This window comes from Atractosteus spatula, chromosome 14 (genome assembly GCF_055471065.1).
Source record: "Atractosteus spatula isolate fAtrSpa1 chromosome 14, fAtrSpa1.hap1, whole genome shotgun sequence".
In the NCBI taxonomy this organism is placed as follows: domain Eukaryota; kingdom Metazoa; phylum Chordata; class Actinopteri; order Semionotiformes; family Lepisosteidae; genus Atractosteus; species Atractosteus spatula.
Window position 1 is genome coordinate 9,767,338 of NC_142719.1, and position 19,167 is coordinate 9,786,504.

At 39.5% G+C, this 19,167-nt stretch overlaps 1 protein-coding gene across 1 annotated transcript; it reads right to left on the bottom strand.

The window, feature by feature from the left end:
- Positions 1–835: 835 nt before the first annotated feature.
- LOC148820588 (prolyl endopeptidase) lies at positions 836–17,810 on the bottom strand. Its single transcript, XM_088932559.1, has 15 exons — positions 17,677–17,810; positions 16,834–16,908; positions 15,917–16,050; positions 15,658–15,788; positions 14,275–14,484; positions 11,793–11,914; positions 11,084–11,189; positions 10,270–10,461; positions 8,085–8,282; positions 6,906–7,009; positions 6,613–6,749; positions 5,525–5,619; positions 4,307–4,438; positions 3,490–3,646; positions 836–2,346 (listed from the first exon to the last, which is right to left on the bottom strand). The coding sequence occupies exons 1-15, from the start codon at positions 17,716–17,718 to the stop codon at positions 2,052–2,054; spliced, it is 2,130 nt and encodes a 709-aa protein (XP_088788685.1). The 5' UTR covers positions 17,719–17,810; the 3' UTR covers positions 836–2,051.
- Between the last annotated feature and the right edge of the window lie 1,357 nt (positions 17,811–19,167).

Sequence of the window (19,167 nt, forward strand, 5' to 3'; positions counted from 1 at the left end):
GCAGAGAGAAATGAGCATTCATACTGTATGTATCTTTATAATGTGAACATGGACACTACTAAGAGTACAAAAGTGAAATAGCAATCAGTGATGGAAATTTTATTGGGTCATCACAAGAAAAAGTCCAGCCTTGATCCTAGGGAGCTGATGCATCTGCAGTTTTCCATTCTAACTCAACTTCTAACTAACTAAATCAGTTCCTCGCAGGCTTAAATGGATCGATTTAATAGCTTCTCCGTGCTCTTCAGATGATGCTGCTTTAAATGAGACCAAAAACAAACCTGAAGGTTCAATATCATTATTTTTAAAATGCGTTTTACTGTATGTTCAAGTGCATTTACATCTATTTTTACAAAACCTTTTTTAGTATTCCATGCTGAAAAGAGAAGAAAAATAAAACACGTGTGACACCCGAAGAAGGCTCCACAGCAGAAGCATGGAATAAACCTTTACTTGTTCATTTGCCGCCTACGCATGCTGACACAGCTACTGTACCTACCTAAACTACTTTTTTTAGTATTACCTCTAGTTTTCATCCCCTACCCGATCTTAATTTCTCTAATTAGGTTATTTGAAGTCAAATTATCTGCTTAAATTGTAATAAATTATAACCTGACCCTGGAGGACTGACCTCTCCCATATGTTATCTAAAGTATTAATTTTAGTATACAAGTATGTTACTTTTTATCTAAATTACAGAATGTGCTTTCAGAATGTTTTTCATTATATTTACATGTATCTTGTTTCTGAAATCATTGGTAGGCCCCAGTGGCAATAAGTTTGTCAGAAGTAATGTTTTTTGATAATAAAGAACGCTTCAAAGAATAACAGGAGCTTCAATGTCCACGTTCTTTTTATTTCAGTAAAATTGCAACAGCATCCAGCTCAAGAAACAGTTTTACATAGGGTTATCATACTTCCAGATGGAATTTTTCCTTTATTCTTTTCCCCATAAAGTTTTGGATTTGAAATGTTTTGTATTGTATAAATATCTAATGGTACATGCCCTCTTGAGTGAATGTTCAAATACAGGAACCGAAGGTTTGATAGATAATTACAGAAACCCCTTCTCCACCCCAGTCAATGGAGTGTCCTCTTTTCTTTATTTTTGAAATATGGTAACTCCAGTGTCACATGAATGATTGCTCTGTGTGCTCTCTGTGTGTCCCGCGTATACGGTAGGTATGTGTCTGCCAGCCCTCTCTGTGCATTCTCCATTACTCTTTTCCCTCAGGGATTTTCGGAAAGGACTGCATTCTTTAATGTGGGTGTATCAGAATGGGTGGTGTCAGTGGGTTTGCAAGTCCTGTGACTCCTTGTGACTAAAACCTTGTGTTCTTGTGTCATATATTACTCATCTTGCAGGAATGGGGAAAACACTCCCATTAAATAGCATTTTTAAACTTAAGGATTGCTCACTTTGGAATGGCCACTAATTGCATGTTTTGTATGGGAAATTCTCAAGGACTTCTGTTTTTCTGGTTAAAGCTGGCTCTTGAATTTGTTATTACAGAGCTGTACAGCTTTTTGCAAAGAATGGCTATTGCAATCTTATGATGTTATCTCCAAAGATCAGCAACATGCGTCCAATCAAAATTTCCTGTCAGATTTTGCTATCAAGCAAAATCAAATTTGTTAACAAAAAATGGTCATACAGTTCTTGGTGTAGGTTTGGGGAAAAAAAGTGCAAAAAGTGGCCTGTTGCTTCTGTAGATGCAATTTGCTGTGCAAATGAAATCCAGCCTTTGGAGTTGAAAAGACAAAATAGGTCAATTCCAGATTCTCTTAATTTAAATGATAAAAAAGGAATTCACAGCCACAGAGATTTTAGATGTCTAGTGATCATAATCAACTGAAAATGTATTTTGTGGATGTGCAGAACATAATAAAAATCTTAAGCTGTCTCAATAAATCTGTACTCTACTACCTATAGGAGAGCCTTGTGCTTTGTAAACCCTGGACTGGATCATACAACTGTGCTGTGTGGATAATACTTGGCTTCTTTTCATCCCAGCCACTGATTCTCAGCATGTCAGTCCTCTTCCTCTCTCTCAGTCTCTCCAGCTCAGCCCCAAGGTCTCGGCGATGAAGGAGAAGATGTGTGTGTCCTCCAGGATGGCCTTGGCAGTGGGCTTCCCAGCCCCGTGCCCACTCTTGGTATCAATGCGGATGAGCAGGGGCTGGCGCTGCTTGGGGCTGGCGCCCACGCCACGCTGCAGGGTGGCGATGTACTTAAGGGAGTGCAGGGGCACCACGCGGTCATCATGGTCCGCTGTCAGCAGGAGCATGGCAGGGTACTGGAGACTGTCTGTGGGGGCCTGGGGGAGGTTGTGCAGAGGGGAGTACCTGCAGGGCAGGAGCAGGGCAAGACATTAACATATTGCTTAAAGATGATGCCAATGTATATACAGTATACTGTAGTGTGCGAACAGAAGCATTGCAATCTTATACCTAAAGCAGTATTTTATTGAAATTCAATGCTCAATAAAATTAGAGCTGTCATTTTCAGGTAAGCATACTGTCGTAAAAATACTTTACACAATTAATTAACAAATAACATTGTTCTATCCATTCACTTTTTAACTACTTCATCCAATTCCAGTTTGCAGGGAAGCCGGATCCAATCCCAGCAAGCAAAGCGCACAAGGCAGGATACACCAGTCCATCGCAGGGCACACACAGACACAGACACACTCACTTCGGGGTTAGTTTTCAGGGTTAGAACATACAAAGACCACATAGATAATGTAGCAGCCCAGGTCCAGAATTGAACCCAGGGCCCCAGCACTGTGTGGTAGCAATGCTAATTACTGTCACCATGCTACTGTGCCACCTTCAATAACATTACTGTAGATTTTAATCACTAATACTATTTTTTTCAACAATTGTGATTATCTATACTGGTTGAATATTTAAAATTAGAAGTTTTGAGCTCAGTAGTCACTGCAGCCCACAGTTCCACCGTTCAGGAACAATCTGAAAAAAAAAACTGAATCCACTTCTACTCCCTATATTACTGTCTATATTAGATGAAGTAGAATGAGAACCTGATTTAATTCAGGGAAAATGTTTATTGCCCTTCTAAACATTTAATTGTTGTACAATGTTAAAAGCAGAGTGCTGTAAAGCACAGAGCTCAGTCTTGAGTTCAGTTTATTTGTCATATGCACAAGGGCAATGAAATGCTAATTTGCATGTATGCTCTGAAACAGCAACATTAAGGAAAAACCGAAACATAAACACAGAACAGCAGCAGCAACAGGTTAAATAACATAAAACTTTAAAAAAAGTCAGACAAGCAGTGTGAGAAGTCAGATAAACAGTATAAGTTTATTTTGTATGCATGCACCAATGTATTTATAACTACATATTCTTCAATGTTGCACTTATCTGATTTTGTTGAGTGTAAGGAAAATAATCATTTTGAAACAGTGCTAAAAGGAAGGCAGACCCATCGAAAGCAGCCATTATACTTTAGGCGGAACTTACTTGATGAGCCAGTCAAACTCCTCTTTTTTGTCAGAGCAGCCATAGTCGGTGGTCCATGCGTGGCCGATGGTGAACTTGTGGAACTTCAGCATGTCCATCACACCCACCTTCGCCACAGCACAGCCAAACAGGTCTGGCTGCTGGTTCACACAGGCCGCTGACACGAGCAGAAGAACACACAGAGCGGTCTCAGTGGTGCTCGACACACATACAAATGTATTTAAAAAGAAATACTGTACATGCACACATTGACCCTTTTTAATTGTTTACCAATTAGACCTCTGGAGAAGCAAGAGATACTCACTTTGGGAGTGTCTGATACTTTATCATTCCCATTTGTCTGTTCATCATAACTTGATCACATATTAATTGCAGTTCAATCAGAATTAAGGAAGCACACTCTTAAAAGCAAACCGAGGAGGTGATGCTTGAAAATGAGGCTGACAATATGGACAATCCAGCACCATTTGAAAAAGCAGCCCAATTCATTCTCGCTTGACTTTCAGGGGGATGCTCTAGATCCTGCAGTATGATACTGTACATTTCACAACACAACAAAAAGAAGAGCAACAAACACCTACAGTACATATCTAGAAGCAAAACCCCGTCAGTCAGCCAGTCCCAATACATTTGGCTAGTTGTTCATTTAATATCAGAGTGCTTTCAAAAATACTTGCTCCAAGGATGCCAGTAAGATTTAAAAGATCTTAAAATGTAATTTTGTTGAATGCCAGAAAGTAGTACTACTGGTCTTGAGAGGTGAATTAGGAACATGAGGTAGCAAACTCAGAAGTTCTTGAAAGTTCTCCTTTCTTACCTACAAGAAGACCTCCATTGGAGGCTCCATTGATGGCCAGTTTTTTGGGTGTAGTGTAGCCTTCTTTGATCAGGTACTTGGCTGCCCACTGGAAATCATCAAAGCAGTTCTGCTTGTTCCCAAGGCTCCCAGCTGCACAGGGAACACAAGACAAAAGCCAGGCAATCAAATAATTACAGGAAGATCCATCATCATGACTAACTTCAAGAAACATGCTGAGGCAGTGATTGTGTTTTCCAGTTGGTTTTTGATTTAACTGTAGTAATTTATAACTGAACTATGAACAATGTGGTCAGTTGCTGTAATCAACATACTGTACATACTTGCTCTACCTCAAGACAGATGTATCAGGCATCTCAACAAAACTGGACTCAAGTCTGTTAAACCTTACATTTGAAGTACATAGATGTAATGTTTTCACATCAAAGATTTCCACCACGGGCAATTACTCTACAATCTACAGTAGCAATGGAAGTACTATTGAACAGGAAATGTGAGCTTTCACATTAACCCCACTCCCTAAACAGTCTCACAACACCATATAGTAAATTGTAAAGTTAGTAACTTTTAGCAAACAAAACTTATAGTATAGTAAAGTTATCACTTTAAAATCTGATAGCCCTCTCCTGGAGCTATATCAGCAAACCTTTTATTTTCTTCATTAAATGTGATCTCCACCAATATTTAAAAATATTATAATCCTCAAATGTCAATGTAACCAAAAACAAATCAGCATTTAAACTTCCAGTTTAAAAAAAACAATAAAATGTGACTGCACTTAAGCTATTTTTTTTGTTACTGCCAGCTCAAAGCCTTCCTCAGAAATATCCAGGTAACATTTTCTGCTACATCAAGCCTCAAAGTACCCTGTGACTCATTCAATCACTAGACAATGTAAAATGAATATATAAATAGGACAAATAAGCCTAAATAATGACACACTTTATTACACTGCATTCATTTTCCTATGACATTTGTAGAATAACAATTGTCTGTTACTGCTCAGATTAGAAGGTCTGGCATGATACTGCATTATCAGCAGCATTCTCGAACAGTCTGTTCAATCATTATCAAATATGTCAGGGCTAAAAGGTGACTGTGGAAGACAAGTATAGATAATATGGTGGCAATGTTTCCCAAGCAGTTTGTCACCTTTTTCTATTGCCCCAGACACTCTTCCTAGATCTGTATTTATCCCATGGCCATGTGTTGGCATACCTTTGTGCCAGGTCTGTCCATATTCTCCTCCACCTCGGATGTTTGCAACAGCCAGGATGCCACCTAGATGCCTCACAAATAGCAGGTAGGCCACACTGCAACACAGTATTAGCAACAGATTGGCAATATCGTTGGTAGTGCAGGATCAGCATAGTGTACTGTATATTTATCCATATTCAACCAAGAACATTTATATTAAAGCTCTACAGAAAATGTCTGATTATAGCCAAAAAGGAAATGAAAAAAAGACATTTCTAGATGTGATTGGTACCACTCTAGTCTTGGGGTTCTGGTGTGTCTTCAAATTTTCTACTGTACAGTAGAAATAAATAGCTGATTTAAGTCATTAAGAGGCTCGTTCTTGATAGTACCATGATTTTTCTGCTTTTTTAATACATATTGTCTGTGTCCACAATTAGCATTGTAGATGGACGTACTTGGTTCAAGTTAATTTGCCATCATTTTCAGTCTATTATATCATTAGTCTATATACAGTATAGAATATATCAATTTTATAGACATTTCAAGTCTATAAGGGGGCTTCTCAAATCTCCAGTCTCAAATCAAATCCTCTCAAATTTTGATAACACCAGCTTCTTATTTGCTATATTCATCCTAATAATTATGTAACAGTGTAGATTGGAAGGACAACAAATTTTGTAGCCCTTTTCTGTAGTATCAAAACTACAGAGATGACTCATTAAAAAGAACGCTTCAAAGTTTTGCTTTTCAATCGAGGTAAGGATCAGGGGATGGTCTGTGTGAATATTGCACATGTTAACAGTACCAGAATTGTACAGACAGCATATGCCAAACCTTTGTCATTAGTTTATTGCTAGCTGTTAATAGCTGCTGTAGGGATCTATTTTGAGGGCTTTCATTTATTCAATGGCAAATATTCTCCATAACAGGGATAGTCTATCCACTTGACAAGAGTCAGCCTTAAATTCATCCATAACAAAGTGGTGTCTGATATGATATTATGCATTGTCCATCAGCTGTGATCAAGCGAGATCCCCAACCCTGCCGATTGTTTCAACACGTGGAAAAGAAACTGTTCCTTCAACTTAGCAAAACAGTTTACTGACTTGTAGTAGGGCTGGATGGAGTTGTCAAAACCGCCATATCCATAGAGAAAAACAGGGTGAGATCCATCACGCTGGAGCCCTTTTGCATGCACCAGGAACATGGGAATCTTTGTGCCATCTTTACTGGGATAGAAGACCTGCAACAGTGCATGATATTTTCAGTTTGAATCTACTTCACTTACTGTAAATGCATTCGCATTTGATTTTAATGCTATCCAGTGCTCTGGGGTGCCTCAGAGTGCAAGGCGCTCTACACAGTGAAATGTTTTACAAGGTGCTGGACTACAGTGTACCTGTACGGTTTCATAGTCAGAGGGGGTGATGCCTTTCACCTCCACCTGTCTGAACACAGTGGGCTCAGGAGAGTCAGAGGTCAGGTCACAGTGGTAGATAATTCCTAGAGGGCAGAAGTAGACAGATCGGTAAGAGGCACCAGAACAGGAGCAGAAAAAAAGGAGGAGGCAGCACTTCCTCCTACATAGAGCTTTAATCAGAAAAATCCCCCAAAAAGAAGATGGCTTTCACATTGCTTTGCACCATTGAAAATCTTCAGTGTTTTCTTGAAGTACTTCAAAACCTCAAGGGCACTGAGAGTGCACAAAGAATCAATTCCACAAAAAATTACCAGGTATCCAAAAATTTAAAATAGTTGTTTTTTCTTATGTCAATGGTACTTTTGTGAATGTATATTTATACAGCAAGTAATTAAATACATATAGAAATATGCACATATTATTGTGCATGTTGTTGCAGAGTTTAGTAATGAGTAAGACCAGCATGTGTTAATGCAATTATTTTTGGATACTTTATAATATTTGTGCTGTTCATTCATGAAGGTCCAGTCATGTTGTTGAATAATTAGATTTTTTAATTCCGGGAACAACCTTAAATTTTACAGACACTGAAATGATATTAAAGACCTGACCTGATTAATGGGTGGTTAATATGAATAAGTCTTTTTCCACTATGCTATGGGATAATTCTATTTCACAGAACAGTACATGGAGATAGAAGGAAGGGAGGAAGTGCAGAAAACTGATATAGCTGGATATATAGCTGGTTTTGTGTGGTACCAAAGAACTGCAGTTACCAAATAACTGCTTCTCTCATTCTACAGCTAATAAAACTTTCTGCTACATTTTGTTCTGTATCTCTCTATTTTTTAATGTGGGGAAAAGGGCCTTCTTGTCATAGTTCCATCCAAATTGTAAGTAATGTATTTATTATCAAATTATCTGGTTTATTTCAACACACATATCCCGGTTTGAAAAGAAAAGGATTTCTAGATATGGTGTCTTGAAATTAAATCAAGAAAAGCTTTAGAAGACGTATGAACTCATTTAAACCGGGAAATTATCGGATTTCACCAGGAGCTCAGGCTGCAACTGACTTTGACATCCCTGCCTGTCAATAACTGTCCAGTTGGGGGCGCTGAGCTCAGGTCTGAAGCCCACGCCGCGTGAGGGCTTTACCTGGGGTAGTGAAGGATGTGAATTTGTAGAAGACGTCCGTGTGCTTCTTTCTGCAGCTCAGTCCCACCACGGTGCCAACATCCAATGGCAAGTTTTTTAGGAATCGCCCGCTCTTCAGCTCGTACAGCTGGAGGACGTCCTTGACGTCATGGATGTAGTTCACCAGCAGGAAGCGGACGTTCACACAGGCCACAAAGCCTGGGTTCGAGAGCAGACAGAGGCAGAGAGAAATTAAATTCACCCTTCCTTTTTTACGTGTTAATGCTTTCCCATTCACATTTTCTCAGCACATATAGTACGATTGTGAAGGTGTGAGCTGTAAAATGAAAATAAAATCCAAAATCTACCACTTGATGGCAGTGTTGGTTAGACATTCAATTATCCTGACGCGTACATATTGTAGACAAGAGTGCTCATAAATTTAATACATTTTTGAGAGTGCCTTTTAGAAGTAAGAACTTACAATTTGCTACATTTTGTACATGATTATAGAACTGATCTTTTTTTCTGGTAAGGGTAAAAATACAGGCTTAAATTGGCAAACACCCACACATTTTTCACTTCCTCTTTGATAAATGCACCATCAGTAAACCTTATAAAAAACTTAGATTCTTAATGTTTGCTATTCATTTTGACTATGAACAAATATACGTGTGCTATGTTACATTATATGTTGAATCTGCAGTGCTTTTAGAATAATAAAGTTATTTAAATAATCAAGTTATAATTTCAGTACTCTAGCTAATATGATATTAATATCATATAATATTAATATTATTATTATTAATATATTTTTCTGCTTTAAGATGTTAATTGTGACATTAATTGGGATAAATTATTTGTTTTTTCCATACAGTATTTCCCATTTGTACACCTCGTATTTGTTCTACAACTCATTTACCATATTATATTTCAACACAGTTTGTTTAAGTCATGTAATAGAAGATGGTGTCATTCTGTTCCTTCATCATTCCACCGGACTGCCTCATTGGAGCCACAGCAACACCCACATTCCACAGAACAGCTACATTTCTTATCAGAGGAAAATGTGTCACTACTTCAGCTGGGGTTTAGTAATCAAGTTCTTCTGTAATATCCAGAAGTGGCCTGTGTTAGTCTGTTTTCTTGTTAAATTCACTCATCCATTTTGTAACTGCCTCTTCCGATTCAGGGTCATGGTGGAGCCACAGCCATCAAGCAACAGGCGAAAGGCAGGGTACACCCTAGATGGGATGCAAGCCTGTCGCAGAGCAGAAACACAGACACACACAACGGCCAGATTTCCCAGAAGCCAATTAACCCACCAGTATGTTTTTGAAGTGTAGGAGAAAACCTGTATGAACACAGAGAGAACATACAAACTCCAGACAGATAGCACCCCAGCTCTGGGACTGAAATTAGGGCCCCAATGCTGACCACTGCACCACCATGTCACCTCTTGCCAAAGGTTTTGTTTATCCTTTGTTTTTTTTTAAATAATAAAGTTATAACGCATCTCAGTAAACATTTTTGCATAAACCACATTTCTTGGGTGCAAGTTATTCTATATAAGGGAAATCCCATGGCACTTTTTAGAAGAGTAGGATAGCCTAGCTAAATTCGACACGGGGCTTGCACAAAAAGACCTTCACTAAAATCCCCCCTGGCCCCCCTTATTTCAGTTGCTGGAGCAAATTCTCACTCCTTCCTCTGATGTGCTGTGCAGTGGAGCTGCTCATGCAGAATGGCTGCTGTGTGTCACCCAGGTGGGTGCTGTGCTTCAGTGGTGGATATTAAAAATGACTTTATACCCACTGTATAGCAGTTACAACACTTTAAAGGTTAGTGCTACCATTGGGTAGCTACAGTTAAGGTGTTCTGTACCGCATGTCACAGCACTGTGGTGAGGCAACATCTTATCAAGTAACTTGTGTGTTCTGTGAATATACAGAAAGGGACTGTTTAAATTAGGATTGTTTTTGTTATGTTATTTCATTTTTTATAAATGTTTAAAATGGACACGGTATTCGATCAATCACACATTGAATTTTCCCTCATGTTTTCTTAAAAGCAAAAACAAATTGACCTTAACTCTATACTCAACCCTAAGTGTGTCCCTCAAGGTTAGGGATCCTGTTGGGAGCTCTCTCTCTACCCTAACCTGACCTGCTCAGCTCCCTCTACTTCCAGCCACAGCTCCTCTTACCCAGAACATCCTTCTCGTGCTCTGGGATGAGCGTAGTCCAGTTGGAGGGCTCCGGATTCGTCAGGTCAATGTTAATCAGACGATAACGAGGCGCTTGCAGGTTGGTGCGGAAAGTGAAGAGGCTGCCCTCATTGGTCACATAGCCATACTGCGCCTCAAAGTTATCAACCACCTTCACCCAGGGCAGAATCCCTACAGTGGGGACACAAACAGGTGAGAGCAATGGTACGACCTGTAGCAGGGAAAGGCAAAAGTGTCCTCCAGTGTTGAGAAGGAGGTACAAAGTCAACCCAATGGTCTTCGGGATCAAGAATAAATCACTTGGAAACAAAGAGGAAGGATATTTACAATAAGTTTTTCATAATGGTTCCAGGCCCACAATGTCTCAGATTTACACCTCAGAGTTTTTCTTTCCCTTTCATCATCTAGAAGCTTACCACTGTCATATCAGATGCGTTATACTTCATCCTTAATACATATTTTTATATTTTCTTACTGAAATAACTTTTTATTTGTTCTAGCCTAATTGCATTAGAAATCTGCAATATTTCAGCCTATTTCTCTCATGTTCTTTCTATTACACTTTTCAATGTGTCAGCAGTTTATTAGACTCTTTTTCTTTAACTGGGTGCTGTTGGTTTTTTAATCATTTTATAAATTACTTTCTTTTCTCTTACATTTTTCCTAATGGATCTGTTGAACCATTTGGGATAACCTGCTCTGGATTTACTGCTGCAGTAGGTGGTTCAGTCACAGTGCTGGAGTTGAAGAATTTCAGAAGCTTTTCCCTGACCTTGCTGTATACAATACGTACCAGTGATACCATTGGGCAGCGTCTGCAAGTCGCAGTACCACAGCTGATTGACCGGCTCACAGCCCTCTGTAATTGCCATCACCACATACTGTCCATCGTCAGACACCTGCAGACATACATGTGAAACTCTCAGCAATGATACAGTACATACTGTACATCTGCAGAGTGTTACACAATGACTAGCCAGGGAGTTAGTGACTAGAGGTCTTAGAGGACAGCTACTGAATTATAAAATCGTACTTCTGGGCTATCCAGAGCTCCAACAGGGACAGTGCCGTCAAACACACACTTCTGTGTTCCTGTACTCTTTAAATAACTCATTTACATTGTATGACTGTCTCCACAATCATCATCTGTCAGGAGTTGCAATCTCTGTAGGGACTTTTTTCTCAGGCTTTGTTCCCACATTGACAGCAGTCCATGCCCAAATGCACAAGCATACTCACACACACCAGCACACTCACAGACACACACCAGTGCACTCACACATTCACAACAGCACACTCACATACTCAAATATGCATACTCACACACGCCAGCATACTTATACATATCTACATTCTCACGTACTGTACACACAGATATTCTCGATGAAGACTCAGTCTACAGTTTGGACTTTTGAATTCTTCACTGAGCCTTTATGTGTTTTTCTGTAGGCATCCTATCCAGTAAGAAACAAAAAGCAATTCAGAATAAGGATGCTGGTTACCGTGACGCTGCTTTGCCACTTGGGATGATCAGGAAATTCTGCTACTAGAATATCCTCTGACTGGTGTGTTCCAATCACATGGTAGAAGAGCTTTTGATTGAGATTGGTGGTGGTCTCTGTCCCTGTTGGAATTTATTATTGCAAAGATTATTATGACTTATGGTCAGCCATTAGTCCCTGTACCAATTTAATACGAACATAGTTTTTCACATTCCATTGCCCCAAGTAATGAGAGGTTAAAAACATTCAGAGGCAAAACTGCAAGATGTGGTTTTTATGTCAGAACATTTTATCTTTTGAAAGCCTGGCTTCCCTGGGACTCAAACCAGTATTATTTACAAAACTAAACTCCAAACAAAGAAAACTGCCAAATGGGATGAAAACACACGCAAAACAAACATATCTTGTGCTTTTAGTTTAAAAGAAGATGCCATTTAGCTTATTAAAAAGCCAATTACATTGTAAGGAAATTCTATTAGGGTTTACATTCTTTGTGGTGGCATATAGTAATACACCCACCAATCATGTACACTAAACAGCACAAATCCAAAGTAACTGTATCTTATGTAAGTTAAAACCATTACAACAGCAAACAAATATCAGTAGTAAATGCCTATAAAGAACAGTATGTGTAAATGTTTCACCTTTTGACCAACATGGTTTCCTTTTCAGGCTGCTCACTGCTAGAAGGTTTCACATATTTATTTCTTTTTTTTGGGGGGGTGGGGGAGTTGTGGATAAGTGTGAGTTATAGACAAATTTAGCTGCTATCATTTTCAGATTTGCCAACCCCCTCTAAACCTTTACAACATTCATAATATAAAAACAAGTCCACTCTCACCTAGGAAACACTTCTTGAATGCACAGTGTATTACAACTGTTTTGGTTGTACAGAGGCCACATCTACTTGACATTTAGGTTGGTGGGAGTAAAGAACAAGCAAGCTACAGTATGTATGATTGGGAATAGAGAGCAAGTGTTAGCTTTATTGTTTAGAGAATTAAAAGACATATTGAAACTTAAGTAGCTTATGGGAGTGTTGACCAGCATCACCTGGAAACTGGTCTCAAATGTAGAACTTCAGACAACAGAAATGTGATGCAGCTAAATACAGTTATGTTCTCTTTTTCATTCACAGTGTTAATTCAAATAATATAATCATGGAGCCATAATAGACCATATTTAATTGTCAAGCATTTCTCAATTATATATCGTTATCTGAAACCGGAAATGTTTTTTTTTTTATATTTTCACATATTCTTATCAAGCAATGCCTGAAGAAGAACAAAATGCTTTACAAACGCAGGAAAAGATGGCCTGATTATTTAACTTAGATTTTTGTTAGAGGACTTATTGAGGCTTGTTTATTTTTCTTTTCCAAAGAGGGCTAAGAAACTCAAACTTTAATTTCTTTTGCATTAATTTAGGCAATTTTTAGACTAACATTTTTTTTTTAATTTGAATGACATGGCACACCTGAAAAACACTGGTGCATTTTAATAAATCTGTACTCACTGATAGATCTATGTATAAGAAATAATAGTAATAAAACAGACATCCGCCACTTCAGTTTAAAATCATAAAACCTCAGGTAACTATGATGTAAATAAGATATTGCAAAGCTGCCTGAGATTTTACAGCCGGCTGGCTCTTGTAAAGATTGTAATAATGAAACAGAGCAGAAAAACATTTCATCCCAACATGTCCATCCATGCAAGCACTTAAAACAAAGTTAAGGTATGAAACACACAACAGCTGTTTTATACCATCTTCTGTAGTTTACAAAGCTAGCAGGGGCCCAAACTACAATAATAAAGGGAAGATTCTTTCTGAAGTGATAAAACCAGCAGATACTGTATTTGCATTCACTGGGGAGTAATCAGGTGTGTGTGGAATGCTATCCGCAACCCTACCTTCAGCTACTGTATACTGTATCACACCACAACTCAAAACTGGCAAACCACTGAAGCTCAGCACGTGTGAGCTTGGCCAGTAATTGAGTGGGAGACCTCCTGGGAAAACTAAGGTTGCTGCTGGAAGAAGTGTTAGTGGGACCAGTAGGGAGCATTCACCCTGAGGTCTGTGTGGATCCTAATGCCCCAGTGATGGGGACATTATACTGGAAATAAGAAGCCGTTCTACAGATAAGATGTAAAACTGACTCTCCGTGATCATTGAAAAATCCTGTTTTTAAGCTCAAAAACAGTAGGGGTGTTAAACCTGATGTCCTGGCTAAACTTTGGCCTTTACCAATTATGGCCTCTTGTTAATTCCTATCTATGAACTGGCTTCATTACTCTGTTCTCCTTCCCGCTGAGAGTTGGTGTGTGGGGAGCGTACTGTGTGCACTTTTGCTGCTGTTGCATCATCCAGGTAGGGCTACACGTTGGTGGTAATGGAGAGGAGTTTCCATTACCTGTAAAGCACTTTGAGTCAACTGTCCAGAAAAGCACTATAGAAGTGTAAGGGTTATTATTATTACCATCAGCCTTGCCCTCCTGCCGGGGGTAGCAGTTGTAAAAGACTCCCTTCCCATCGTGCGTCCAGGCCAAGCAGCTAAACTTCACCCTCTCCAGCTTGTCGGGTAACTCCTGCTGATCATCCACAGTCATGAACTTCACCGTCACCCAGTCTGAGCCGCTGGAGCTCAGGCCGTAGGCGAAGTACTCGCACTCCTCTGAGAGCCGCGCCACTACCGGAGAGGGAAAGAGACAGTCATGACTGCGCCAAAGGCAGAGCTCAGATGCAAGCCTCCAGGACTGCACAATCTTCCATAATTCTCTTCCAGCCAGCCCTCGCGTTATCTCCTTGCATTCATTAGGTATTAGTTGGTTAGAGTCCCATTGGGGAGTTGAAGGAAACTTCAAAGCCTAATAATAAATTCCTATATTGAATCACAGGACAAAACCGAGAAGAAAAGGGCTAACTTGAAACATTACTGTGTAACAGTATTTAGTTAGAATTTGAACACTCCTATTGCCAAAACATTTACTGAACAACAAAAGAAACGCTGATGAAAATTAAGGAAAACCTACCGAAGCAGGGTTTTCCGATCCCATTCCATGGATTGGACCCTTTTCTAAATTCTGTTTGTCAGTTCTGGTTTTGATTTCAGCTGAGCTCCCAATTGCTTAATAAACACTAAGCACCATTACAGCAATTGAAATCATTAGCTCAGTTCATTAAGATCTGGTCTGAATTTTGGAATCAGGGATGTGGGAATGTGGGAGTACGGACAAGCTTCCCTGCCATGTTGTTGAAGCCCATATCCTGGCTTCCTTCAAGAGAAACAGCTGAGAGTCTTGAATCAGTGAGCTTCTTACTATTAAACAGGCTAGATGGACTGAATGACCTCCTCTAATCTGCAGCCTTTCTAATTTTCTTTCAATTGTGGATATTTACAAGAACTGGTAAGCACAGAGTGGTTTATATACAGAAAACAAAAGAAAACATACATTGTGCTTTAAACCACCATGTGCATATTGTGGTCCATTTTCATCCCATTAGATCCCATTTTGTGGCAGTATTTTCAATTCAATTTATTTTTCTGGCTGTGACTGGTAGTGTTTACACAGTAGAATTTACTGTGGTAATAAAATGGTAAGCAAGCTGTAGTCTATTCTTTGCATGTGCTCAATAATATGATGCAGTTTAACATTTTGTAAGTTATATCGCATTAGCAGTGCTTGCATATGTATAGTGTTTGTATGGGACAGGGGCAGAGAGACAGCAAAAGTAAAAGCTGGCCATGCTCAGTAGCTCAGACATGGCAGTGCTGGGAAATCTGAGAGGACTGACTACTGATGCTCAGGAGAGACCTTTAAGAACTGGCTCCATTTTAAAGGTTGCAAAGAAAGGGACTTACTCTTCAGAGCAACGGTGCCATCCTCTGAGAGCTTGTTGGGGTCAAAAAACACACGGGGTTCTGCGTCCAAGGAGTCCTGGGTATACAGCACGTCTTGGTTCTGAAGACCCTTGTTGTGGTAGTAGAAATACCTGTAGCAATGTTAATGTTACACAAATGCTTGAGTGTGGAAAATATTTGTCACCTACTTATCTTCAGCACTGGTGAGTGCTAGAGGCAAACAGTGGATTTGAGTGACTTTTAAACCGAAAGTGCCTACCTCCCCCCTCTCTTGTAGGGGCAGCTGTATTTGGGATAGTCGAAGAGCTCTGTGAGTCTGTCGTGGAACTTCTGCCTCACTGCACACTTCTCTAGGAAGGGCATGCTCAGCTTGTTCTGCTCCTCCACAAAAGCCTGCAGCACACAAACACAATGTAATTAGGGATTTTCTTGTGACATTTATATGATCTATTTTTCAACCTTGTCTATGACTTCATGGCACTTTCTATATGACAGGTAGTTTTTCGGCTGCACTTCTGCAGAACGGTGCTTTCTATGAAAAGGTGTGTGGTACAGTATATGGAATGTAAATTGATTTTGCTGAAAAAAACACCTGGTCCCCCTCCGGAGTGGTTCAACCAGTGAAAGCCCTTGCAGGTCAGAGCAGAAGCACAGGTGCTCAGTGGTTTGAGCCTGGGTCATGTTACCAACTGACTGGATGAGAACCACAGGGGAAAAGCTGGGATTAACTGGGCAAGTATGGATCTTAGTGTCACAGTGACATCTACAACCTCCTGGGCACTTGCAGCCATACTGTGCTGTGTGTGAGGGGTCTGCCTTTTCTTCATTGATGACTGAACCTCAAATACAGGGCGGCATTGCCTGTGCTGTCTAAAAAGATGAGTTGCTCAAATATGGTTTAGTCAGAGGAGTCTGCCTATACTTCTGTATTAACTCCTCGTGTTACCCAGGGTTCTTACTGTAGCGGAGAGGTGAATTTCACACACTTGGGTGTTTCAGATCAGATGAGCATAACACAGATAATTTCCTTTTCTAAATTAAAAAAGTCCCCAATGCGTTTTACTGGCTAAATCACCTGGGAGCCCTGTGCAACAGCTTTTAAACAGAGCCTTAATCAAACAACCCAGTCATGAGCTAACCTTTGATCCCACCACATCCCATAGCAACACACCCAACCTTAGTCTCCTCACTGTCAGGGTCTTCCAGCCAAGTGTAGGGATCAGCAATCTTGGTGCCATGGTAGTCATCAACCTTTGGGAAAGGAGAAGTGACAACGATTCCTGTAAACTCTATTCAGCTTCCCTGCTGCATGTTTCCCATTCACATAATGTCATATCCCTGCATGCTCACATTTCCACATGACACACATTCTAGTGTCATAAGCTGTCTTTTACTCTCAGAGGAAGTGGATTTTCTCATATGCTTACTGATGGCATCTAACCTCCCTCAAAAATTGACGAACTTTCTTGTGAAGAGAAGTGATTGCATTTAATGGGAGTGAAGTTATGCGAAAAAAATAATATTCACAGTTTAAACACAAATGCGTCAACCGCAAGAACTCTGTAAAGCCTGTGAAGAATGATTGCTACAATTAAAATATTACACAGGGAAAAACTTTGATCTGCAATGAGTTCTGACCATGAATCGGTCTCAAGAAGAACTTTAGCCACCCACTACTCCTTTTTCTCCCTTGCTTTTTTTGCAGAGAACTACAGAGAAAACTGGATGCAATATGTTTGTAATTACTTTTTGGGAGTAATGGAATTACCTGTTTAGATTCCTAGTACAGAGATTAACTCTGGCCCTAGGGATGGCTGATCTGCTGCAGTGTAGAACTGTAGGTTTACCCAAGGCATTTTACTGGAGTGCCTTGAGATTTTCTGGTGGACGGCCCTGTGAGAGGTTTTCTTTCTGCTGGTGCACGGCCTGGTTTCCAGGCTGTACTCCACCTCTCACAACATGACTGTGTTTGTAAGGCAAAGCACACCACCAGAAGAGAAGAAAACACACTTCACTTACCCTGGTCTCGTCTCTTCGGGCCACTGGGTATTTGAACTCCATCTCTCTTTGTAAAAGAAGTGAAATAGGAGCTCTTTCTTTACTCCGGTATAAGGATACAGCGGCTGCTTCTTGCAAAGTGAAAGTGAAATTATTTTTTTCACACAGACAGGAAGTTACAGCACTCAAACTAGCTATTGTTAGAACAGCCCATAGCTGCAGTGTGCTTTTTATGCACTGTAAAAGGGGAAAAGTCACTACAGAAATGGTTTTAATCCAAGTGTATTTTTCCAATTAAAATATTCTGTAATGTTTTTCCTCTGTTTTTAGGTCTGCTTTTGACAGTCGGATGAAAGATATGGAAGTTTAATTTGACCTTTTAATTAATGTAATTAATTCAGTCTTAAAAGGCTAAGTTTTTAATACAACTTTATCTGTCTTTTTAGAAGATTTTTATTTAAACTGATAACTTGCCTCGATACCCAGTATGTGTCCATGTTATAAGTTTCAGCAAGTCAAGGCATTTGAAAGCTAATTCTCCGTAAATGTTTAAGAAAAATATAAAGAATGGAAAGACTTGCAGTGCCAATGATGTCTCTCATGGAAAATTATCTTTAAACCATCAGAATAAAAAAAATCTCCTTTTGGATTTTCCTTATTGTGTAATATTTTAAAATAATAAAAAACAGTTACACAGACATGAGTTAAGTAATTTTGCATATTCTTCAGTCCTTTATTTCAGGATGTGATCCTAGAGCTACTTGCATGTGTCCTGAATTTTGTTCCAACCTGAATTGTTCAAACAACTAACCCTCTAACAGATTAAAATAGACACATGTGGGGGTGTTCTTAAGGTCTTTTTATATTATATTCACCTATAGGCACACATATAACAATAAAACAATTCAGAATTGTAAAATGTATTACACTTATGGAGCTAATTAAATGTTTAGACCAACTACAGTATGTAACTGAGAATGTGGATAAAACACAAACCAGAAGACACCAGACCCCTCAGGGACTGAATATGAGATCCCTGCTATAAAAATACCTGAATCAGGAGTGGACTCTAGTCCACAATGACTTTTGTGTCCACTCATTTCATTCGAACACCATCTCACTTCCTTAACTGAAATAATTATTTTGACAAGAAATCAAATCACCTATTTTTAGGTCCTACTGTAATTTGTTACTGATTGAAAAGCCCACAAGACACCACCTTGAATGTACTGGAAGTGTCAGAATCTAGGGTACAGTATGTTCACACAATAAACAGAACAATAAATCTTAGCACTGAAATCCAACTGAAATGAACTATGTTATCTGTTTTCAGGACTCTAGCTCTCCTCTCCCGTTAGACAGGCTTCAGAAGGCTTCAGGGCTGAAGCTGGAGAATTTTATTTCATCTGGTTTTCACTACTAAGGTTTTCTGACTGTCACATGATTTTGAATTATTCCTCACATGTGGAATGGAAAACCACAGATTAATCTCTGTGCTGTCAACAGACTATT